At 36.2% G+C, this 10,116-nt stretch overlaps 1 protein-coding gene across 15 annotated transcripts; it reads right to left on the bottom strand.

Annotated features, from left to right (window-relative positions):
• Nucleotides 1-508: 508 nt before the first annotated feature.
• Nucleotides 509-9,035, bottom strand: LOC101894902 (dnaJ homolog subfamily C member 11). 15 transcript variants are annotated; one of them, XM_059131148.1, is made up of 5 exons: nt 8,927-9,035; nt 2,574-3,347; nt 1,471-2,462; nt 988-1,414; nt 509-920 (listed from the first exon to the last, which is right to left on the bottom strand). In XM_059131148.1, exons 2-5 carry the CDS (start codon nt 2,643-2,645, stop codon nt 792-794), a joined length of 1,620 nt encoding a protein of 539 aa, XP_058987131.1. In that variant the 5' UTR covers nt 2,646-3,347; nt 8,927-9,035; the 3' UTR covers nt 509-791. The 15 variants fall into 15 exon arrangements, 13 of the variants coding, with proteins under 13 accessions (XP_058987131.1, XP_058987136.1, XP_058987133.1 ...); XM_059131153.1 differs by having other exon boundaries at nt 2,574-3,063; nt 8,927-8,979; XM_059131150.1 differs by lacking the exon at nt 8,927-9,035 and adding an exon at nt 8,784-8,920.
• Between the last annotated feature and the right edge of the window lie 1,081 nt (nt 9,036-10,116).

Here is a 10,116-nt window from a genome sequence, read left to right as displayed (position 1 = left end):
CAAATCTAATACGGAAAACAAATTATTTAAATTTCTTAACAAAACCTTCAAAATGAATTTCAATAGTTCAGTTTCGATTTTTTAACATCTCAAGAAAATTAAAAAAAAATTGAGTCACTAAACTCTTATTTATAATACTCAACATTTTTTTAAAAATCTTAAACAAATATTTTTTAGAATTTTACGCTAAATTAAAAATGTTGGGTATTTTTAACAAAACTCTTTTTTATTAGTGTATAATATTGTTGTACCTTTGCCTTATATGGTAATTTGACTTGACTTTAAAATCAATGAATAAGAAATGTTTCTAAAAAAATTCTTAAAAATTTTCTTTCAACACAAAAACTTTAAAAATGCTTTCTAACGGAAATAAAACATGTTTAAAATTAAATAAAATTTTAAATTTGAAAATAAAAAATTGAACTTTTAGTAATTTCTACATTTATTCTTTGAAAGAACATTAAAATTAAAATTCTGTAACCTATCAATAATCTTTAACACACTCGAGTTTAAAGTTTTACTTGTACTCTTTTTAAAAAAGCATAGCGTTAATTTTATTCAATGCATCTTTACTCAACGTCATATACGTTTTGAATTAAAAAAGGGGTGATTTATAAAACACAATAACATCAAATCTAGCCATATTTTTGTTTTAAATATTCTACTATGAAATTTGACTTGAATTTCTAAAATTAGAGTTATAGGAGACAATGTAGTTGTTGGATAGATTGATAAATTAAAAAAAAAAAAAAGAAATAATAACAACAACAATTGAAGGACACAATTCTCGGTTATCGTGGCAGTCTAACAGCTTCAATATCTTTAACTACAATTGATTTGTTGACATTATTGTGCAAGTAATCAATGCGTAGAATTTTTGCTTCACCAATACAGGGATCGTAAAAACCTGGCAGATCACTCTAAAAATAAAAAAGAAAAACAATTTTTATTTATATAGATTTCTTTTGAAACACACACACATCCTACCTTTGAGGAATTGTACAATTCTAAAACACCATCTTTGACCAAACACTGAACAGGAATCGTTACATCAATGGAAGCCTCCTTGATGAACTCGTTTTGATTATCTTCTTCTGTCTGACCATATGTTGCTTTGACAATTATCAAACCCTGGCGCTCGGTTTCTTCTTGTACAATTCGTTCATAGGTATGTTGCATTAAGTCCAATGCCGCCATGGCCTCTTGTCTTTTTTGATTCATACGCTGTTCATTGGTGCGTTTCGTTTTTTCGATTTCAATATTTTTACGCTCTGCCTGCATTGGTTCAATAATGGATTTCTTAACGAAAAACCAAACAATAATTGGTGTGACGGTGGCATAAAATACCGCAGCCGGGACAATTTCCTCACTTAAGTGGATGGGGAAAACATAGGTTTGTTGGGATCGAATGACTCTGTAATGAAATCCATATTTAATTAAAATATTTTTCCATACATATCTCACACTTACTTAAACTTCAGTATAACCCCGGTGGGCACACCAATGGACACAGCAGCCAACACTGAACTGTATTTGGAAATTTTCTTTTCGGCTCCATACTCGGCCATAAAGCCAAACGTACCCACTTTAGCTACGGCCTTTAACTTCAACTCATTCTCAATCATTTTATGGGTATAGGCAATGCTAAAGTAGATATGCGGCGATCCAATTACAAACGATGTTGACCACGCATAACGTTCAGTATTGCGATCAATTTGTGTAGTCATTGATGCCTGGCCGCCAGCATTTAAAGTCAAAGAGCCCAAGGTGTGTTTGTCCAGTTGCACGCCCAATGTTGTAAACAGGCCAGGTATGACACCATTGTCCCGGAAGTTGGTCGAGGCACCGGCATTTAATGTCACCAACGAGGATAAGGTACGCCCACCTTTAACACCCACCAACAAACCATTTCCTGCACCCACATCCAATTCCAACCACCCCTTATTCAACAAACGTCGACCACACACCACAAAGCCACCGGAACCATTGCCATTCGATGACATTAGATTACCGCTTAATGTCAAAGTGTCCCTCCTCGTAAGAGGAGCTTCTATAGACTGAGCTATACTCATGGAAGACACTTCAATACGTGGAAAATCACTTTCATCATAGGGTGAAAATATTTCCGTGGCATTAACATTTATGATAACATTGCCACGAGGATTGGTATTTTGCAAAAGCTTACGGGCTTCTGCAGCCTCGGCCAGCCTTTCATATTCTTCCCGAATCTCGGCCGGTGTTTTTTGCCGCTGCACCAGTTCCCAACCGTCTGTGCGCAAACCCTTCTCACCAACCGAATCATAAATAGCTCTCTTATGGGGATCGGAAAGTACTTCATAGGCCTTTTTGGTGCGATTAAACATTAACTCAGCCTTTTGTTTGTTTTCCGGTTCTGTGTGTTTGTCCGGATGATATAAACGTGACAACTTACGATAGGCATTGTTGATTTGTTCAGCTGAGGCCTATAGCCGGAAAAACAATAACAAGACACGCAACATAAAAAAGAAAATAAAAGAAAAAGTCCAAAGATGATGAAACCGTATCAAATGCTCTTGAAATAGTGGTGTACTCACCTCCTTGGGAACATTTAAATAACTATAGTAATTCTCCTCCAATTCATTATCGGAATCTATTTCATCGGACATTGTTAGCGCCTATATAATACACGATCAACTTTAATTTTGTTAATTTGGACTGTTTTTTTTTTTTTTTTTGGACTGTCAATCGAGCTCTCCTATGTTGAAGAGAGCGTTGGCGATCCTCAGGATACAAAAAGCCAGGTTGTACTCCAAATTAAGGTAAATTTGTAGAAAGTCACCTCAAGTCCAATAAGTTTATTTTTCAAAATGATTTGCCAAATTACTCCACTCCAAAGAATTTATTTTCCAAAATGGTTGGTCACTAGTGAAATCGATTACAATCCAATCAGCGTTTATCCCAACATGGATTGCAAAGTCCAGTCCAATGCTTTTATTTTCCAAAATGGTTGGCCACTCTTGAAAACGATTACAAACCAATGAGCGTTTGTTACAAAATGGATTGCCAATATAAATTTTCCGATTACTGCAAATACAGTATAAAAATGGTGTAAAAAGAAAACGATAGTACATAAGTACAAATGTCGAATTGTAGTTCAATTTTGTTTGCTTATTTGATATTGTAATATTAATATGAAAAGGTTTTTAACTCACGACACCTGGTTGAGAGGTAGTTTTACTTGCGTGACAGATGCAGGACACCACAGACGTAAAAAGACAAAATGTGCCCATTCAGCAGCTATGAAGTCCAAGCGATCAGGAATATCCCAATTGTGAGTCCAGTTGTGTTCCAAAGGTTAGAATACCTGTCTGCAAATTGCATAAGGAAAATAAAGGGCCAAAAGTGGGGAATGGGATGGGATAATATCAATTAGTCAACATCCATTAAAAATAAGAAAGAAAAAAAAAAGAAGGAAAAAAAAAAAACAAAACTTAAAACTAATATCACAGCTTTGTTTATCACAGGTGATAGAAAGAGTTCATAAACTGATTTTGGTTTCTTTCAGGAACATTAGGAGAAGGTTGTATAGGTTGTGGTCTTTGGATTGCAGTAAAGGGATTAGTCCATGGTATTTAGGGAACAGGAGGGGATGTTTTTTCCTTATGTTGTTGAATCTTACGCAATCAAAAATCAAGTGGTGAGCAGTTTCCAGCACTGCACATGTCTCGCACAAGTTCGAGTCTGCAGCTCCTATCCGGTGTAAATACTTTTTGTCACTGGTATGGCCGGTAATCAGTCTGTTTATTAGCTTAGTATTGCTAGGCTCAAAAATCATTTTTGAAAACCATGGCTTTTCATATATGTTGTTTATAATCTGAAAGAAGTGACTGCCTTTTGATTCGGATAGTCTTATAAATTCTTCATTCCAGTCATCTTTCACCAGATTTTCGATTCTGGAATACGCCTCTTCAGGTGTTAAAAATACATCTACAGGAGCACCAACTAGAGAGGCCTGTTTGGCTAGCAAGTCGACCTCCTCGTTGATTCTAATGCCTCTGTGCGCAGGGATCCAGACAATGTGACATTTTTCAATAGAGGATCTTTCCAAAATATTGTGACATTCAGCAACCAGATAATTTGTCGAATCAGCTGAATTTAAAGCCTTGCACGCTGTAAGGCTATCTGTGAAAATAACACATCTGTTATAACCGTCCTCAGTCGCAATTTCCAGAGCCTTTTTTATGGCAAAAAGTTCTCCAAACATTGACGAGGCCTTGAAGTCAATTTTGAAAAGGAATTTGAAGTCTTTTGTTGCATTGTAAACCCCGCATCCAGTGGACTCAATGTTTACCGAGGCATCTGTTGCAAAAATACAAAATTGATTACTTTTATAAAAAGACAGCTCGCAATAAAAGGCAGAGAAAATGACCTCATTAGGCGTAATGTTTTTCGTGGATGGTAATAGGTTAGTTCTTACCGTTAGGTTTCTTTGATTTTTGTATGAAGTAATCTTGATTTTTCTAAAGATGTGCTCAAATTGATGATAGATGACGCTGTAGCTCGATTTGACGAGAGGGTTGTTTTCGATTATGTCAGATAAGTCATTATTTTCCAGCTTGATCTTAAGTATCTCCTTTGTGGTGAGGAGTTTGGCTCTATACTTAGGAGGCAATTCTCCAGCTAGGGCATATATAACGTGATTAGGTGTCGATCTACTAACCCCCAGGGATCTTCTTATCATCTCATTTTGAAGTCTTTCGATATTGTTATTGACATATTTTGGTGAGTTGGCAGTCGTAGTTCTACCATAGTCTACTTTCGCTCTCACAAGGCTTTTGTATAAATTCAGAGACACTTTTGGATGTAGGCCTCCTTTAGGGGGGTTAAGGCATTTGAGCAGTCTGGTTCTATTGCTTACTGGATCCTTGATATGTGAATAGTGATCTTTGACCGATAAGGAATTTGAGATAATTCTGCCCAAAAATTTCATTTTTTTCACCTGTTCTATTCTACATCCATCTACATTTAGTAGAATTTGTTTGGTACTATTTTTAGCAAAATAAATCGTCTTCGACTTTTCTGGATTGAAGGATAAATTTATATAACCGCATTTCCTTTGAAAAGCCACTGCCTTAGTTTGTAGGTGTTGTAAAGCCATGTCAAAATCGTGATCAAAGACCATCAAAAGGAAGTCGTCTGCATATTGAAAAATTAATGTTTTATTATCTTCCAGTTTATGAAGATTTGCTGTGTAGATGTTAAAGAGCAGAGGAGATAGACAACTTCCTTGTGGTAAGCCGTTTTTCACCACAACTTCTTTGTCACCCAGTCTCAGAATCCTTTTTGATAGAAAGTTTATTATCCAATTCACAATTGATACGTTGAAGTTGAGCTTTCTCAAGATTTGCCCGAGAATATCCACTCTCACGCAGTTGTAGGCATTATTTATATCCAACGACAGAACTAGTACTTTATAGTTGTTGGCCTTTAGCAGTGCAACGCGGTGAAGGAATTCATTTAAGCATGTAGATGTAGACCTACTTTTCCTATATGCAAAAGATCTCGCTGGAATAACTTCCTTATCATCAATGAATTGTACTAGCTTATCTTTAAGCATTAGATTGATGACTTTCATAAAGACAGAAATGAGAGATATTGGGCGATAATTTGACATGTCGGTTAAATCCTTGTTAGGTTTTGGAATTGGGACTATTTTGATAATCCTCCAGTTGTCATTGATTGAGTTCTCTAAAAAGGCATTATATAGAGCTGTCAGAATAGCTCTTTTAGAAATGCCGGGTAGCGCCTTGATCATTTCGTATGTTATTTTGTCATGCCCTCCGGCAGACCCTTTTTTCTTTTCCGATAATATTTTCTCAAAGTGATCAAAGTCAAAAATGATTTTGTCATGGAAATTGTGTTGATCACTATAGCTAGGCACTTCTAGCAAATCACCAGGTACTTGGTCTTTGAGATATTGAAGAAAGTGACTGCTCCGGTCATTATTCCATGGTCTAACCTCCGCAGACTCTCTGTTCCTTACATTGTTAACAAATTTCCAAGCTTCTCTTGGATTTGCATTTCTGTTAAGTTCATTGATTTTGGAGAGAAAACTATCATTTTTTGCCGTTTTGACCTTCATTTTCCAATTCTCTACCTCTTGACTAGCTTTAGATAGGTTTTGATAATTAGGATATTTCCTTGCTTTCTTTAAAGCTGCAAGTTGATTTCGGTAAGCAACACTCAAGGAATCATTCCACCAATACTTGGGTGATCTATTGGCATTTAGATTGTTAGATGCAGCTTTTATTTCTGAACTTATTGCATCCTCTATAGCTAGCATGTCAGGTTCTAGCTCTAACTCACCCAGTGCTTTCATTAATTTTGCTTTGTGTAAGAAGTTCTGGCCTTTTGGCTTTTCCGCTTTAATTTCAAAGGTAATTGGTAGATGACGGCTGCCCCCAAAATGTCCATCCAGAACATTCCAGTTACCCCCAGACACGTTGCTGAGAAAAGTTAGGTCAGGAACTGATCCCTGGGAGTTGGACCCACCTTTAAAGGTTTTTTTACCGTTATTGAGACATAGATAGCCAGCTTCAGTAATCAACATACGCAGTTCCCTGCCTTTAATGGAAGTGAGATTATCTCCCCAGGCTTCATTGCGGGCATTGAAATCGCCACATAATATTACATTCTGAAAGTTTTCCAAGAAGAGAAGCAATTTGGAAACTTCCTCAATAAAACAAGTATTTGAGGTTGTTGGTGGAAAGTACACCGAGACGATGACGACATTTCTCTGTAGGTTTGAGGTTTTGATTATCAGGATGTCATAATCAGTATCATATTCTATTATTGATATATTTATTTTCTTTCTTACTCCTATGGCCACTCCTCCATAGCCATCAGGTCTGAATTTTTGCACGAGATTGTAATTGATTAGTTTGTTTCTGCATCTCTTATCTTCTGAAAAAATTTCAGATAAAATTATGATGTCATAGTTGTTTTTGTTAGCAAAGAATTCAATGAAGTTTTTGTTATTCTTAAAAGATTGTATGTTATACTGGAGAATTCTTAATTTATTCAACATTATCATTTGAGATTGTATTATTGCTATTACCTTCAAATGTTACTCCGCATTTTTGAATCCTTTGTTGGAAATGTTGAATAGCATCTACTGCCACTTGATTTTCATCCTTTTTGAAAAAATCGTACATAAATTTGAGAAGTTCTTTGGTAATTTTTTCCAGTTCAGAAAGTTTTTGGTCCTCTTTTACATAAACAGGGCCTGATGGGGATGGTTCCTCAAAAAACCGTTTCCCAATTTTGACCCCAGGTCTATGGATGTACGGTTTTTTGGGTTTTTTTGCCACAGAGTTGTATGTATATGGTGTCAACACCTCATTAACGTCATCATCGATTGTTTTAATTTTTGGACTTTCTTCCCTTCCCACACAACTACCACTGCCTGCTGGGAGAGAGGGAAAGTTTGCTTCGTCATATGATAGGTCAAATCTGTTTTGAAGTTTATAAGAATTTAAAACTTCTTTTTTGGACATCTTTTTTCGAGTCATAATTTTGTTGATTTCAATTTCTTTTGCCCAGACTGGACATTTATTCCTTTCATCACATACGTGATCAGATCCTTTACACAAAATACAGCTTCTGATGGTACAAGTCATATTGCAATCTTCATTACCGCATTTACGGCATCTGGGATTAGATCTGCAGCCAAGCTTTGTATGTCCCAAGCGCCCGCAGTTGAAACATTGCCTGATGGCTGGATAATAAGTGTCCACCACAAGAACAACGTGATTGAACACTACCCATGAGGGGTGGTTATCCCCGTAGAAACCAACCTTGATTGTCTCAGTGGGTCTAAAACCTGATTCAGTACTACCATCTTTCCTTGTGAACCTAGTCACAGAGGCTACCTTCCTATCCGACACAATCCCTTTGAGGAGTTCATCTTCGGAATATGAAACAGGTATATTTCTTAAAATTCCGAAAGTTTGAAAAAAATTTTTCGGAATAAAAACTCGCATATTTAGTTTCTTTATTTCTTCATTGCAAATGAACATATTTGCCGCTTCCATTGTCTCAAAGGTAATTTTGTATAAAGTTGCACCAATTGCGTCTGCTTGCTTAATTTTTTCCAATTCTTTTGCCTTAATACCTTTGATTTTTTCAAAAAAGTAAAGGCCATTTTTTATTTTTTTGTTCTTCATATTCCCTACTTCACTTGTATCCACTAATACCATGAACTTACCCTTATGATTTTCCGTGTACAGCAACGTCTCTTCATTAACGCGCCTCTTCTTTTGGTTTTTGCACAAATCCTCTGTGTTGGAATTTGCTTTGTCATTTTTGCCCCTTCTGTTCTCACCAACCTCACCTCCGCCTTCGCATACATCAACAGCATCGAACACCCTTTTCTTTCTCGCATACACACATACATCTTTGTTTTCAGCGTCATCTTTTGTAACGGTACCCTCAAAATGTGGTACAGTTACTGCTGTGTCCATAGCTTGGACATTATCGATGATTTGTTCATCCATCGTCACACAATCCCGAAATCAATTTAAAGTTGATTTTTGGGATAAAACACACAATTTTATACTTTTTCCAGGGCACATCAATTTACCCAATGCACTAATGTGTTTTTGCCGCTCCAACGCCAACATGCAAAACTACCACCAAAACGACTTGCAGCAATGTCAGCTCTATTACGCAGCACAAAAATATAAAACGACGCTCCACAGTACCAATACAGCGAATTCTTGTATTGTTCACGTTGATTTTCTTACTTGTTGCCACCAAAAAGAATTGCAGCAATCTGCTTTTCTATGTTTCATGAAAAAACTGACAGCAACGCTCCACAGTAAACACGTTTCAAAAATCACAATTTCTTCTTTTTATTTTTCACTTTTTTTAAGTTGATTTGTCTTACTCTTCACAGCTCTGTTCCTTTTGTTCTGCACGCTTCGAACTCTCAACCAGGAATGTTGTTAATTTGAATTAAAAAAAAACTAGATTTCATTCATTCAGTTTTATAACCTCACACAATAGAGGTGTCAGATTGCCGATAAGATGTGTCAAAATGTCATCAATTCCGTTATCGATTGCTTATTTAATTTTTAATTCGATGTTAGCAAAATCGATGGCAGTTAGATTAAGCGGCGTGGTGATGTCTTCAATTATAGGACCGTTAAGCAGACGGGCCGCTATGACATCCGGAAATTTGCAAAAAATGTGGACTTGGTCGTTTTTTAGGTCATTTTGCGATGTAAACTTTCAAAAGACCGATACACGTGTCTACTTTTTATACCCTCCACCATAGTATGGTGTGTGTATTAAAATTGTCTTTCCGTTTGTAACACCCCGAAATATACATTTTAGACCCCATAAAGTATATATATTCTTGATCAGCATAAAATTCTATGTCGATTTAGTGATGTCTGGAAATCACTCTAGCTTCCAAATGAAATGATATGTGTTGATAAAATTTGTATTGTCTGGAGGACTTTTGGTATTGAAAATGGGCCATGGGTTGATAAAATTTGTATTTGGTACTGAAAATGGGCCATGTAGGTCCACGTTTTGGTATAACCTCCCTATAATGGTACTTCCGTATTTTCGGTATTTTGATGATTTAAGCGACATAATTCACCGGAAATATTTCAAATTTGGTATTTGAAGTTCGCAATGGATACTACAGCCTATGACAGAAAATTGTCTGTGTATGTAAACTCTTTCGTATAGCCCCATATAATGGTATATCCCTCTATTCCGTATTTTGGTGATTTTAGCGACATTATTAACCGGAATCATTTCAGATTTCGTATTTGAAGTTTGTAATGGATACTACAGCTTATATAAGAAAATTTCATGTCCGCGCCTTCGTATAGCCTCCATATTACGGCACCTTCCGATATTCAGTATTTTGATGAGTTTAGCCACATTATTCACCGGAATTGTTTCAAATTTCGTGTTTGTAAGTTCGTAATAGATACTTCAGCTTAGGACAAAAACTTACTTAAGCAACACCACGTCTTTGTATAGCTTCCATGGAGGGTATAAACATGGTACAATGAATTCAAGGTAGGGCAGAACTACCATTTGATTTCAATTGTTTTATTT

The sequence above is a fragment of the Musca domestica genome, unplaced genomic scaffold, assembly GCF_030504385.1.
Source record: "Musca domestica strain aabys unplaced genomic scaffold, Musca_domestica.polishedcontigs.V.1.1 8, whole genome shotgun sequence".
Taxonomy (NCBI): domain Eukaryota; kingdom Metazoa; phylum Arthropoda; class Insecta; order Diptera; family Muscidae; genus Musca; species Musca domestica.
The sequence above is the reverse complement of the archived record's forward strand: the minus strand, read 5'-3'. Positions and strand labels throughout refer to the sequence as shown.

What these genes read in the sequence shown, in the direction of transcription:
- LOC101894902 (XM_059131143.1), bottom strand. Translation starts at nt 8,534, where the DNA reads ATGGATGAACAAATCATCGATAATGTCCAAGCTATGGACACAGCAGTA. An exon ending in GTACACGGAAAATCATAAGG is followed by an intron (nt 8,153 to 8,245) that starts GTAAGTTCATGG and finishes AAAAAATCAAAG; the next exon opens with GTATTAAGGCAAAAGAATTG. An exon ending in ACCACTTGATTTTTGATTGC is followed by an intron (nt 3,348 to 3,658) that starts GTAAGATTCAAC and finishes TGCAATTTGCAG; the next exon opens with ACAGGTATTCTAACCTTTGG.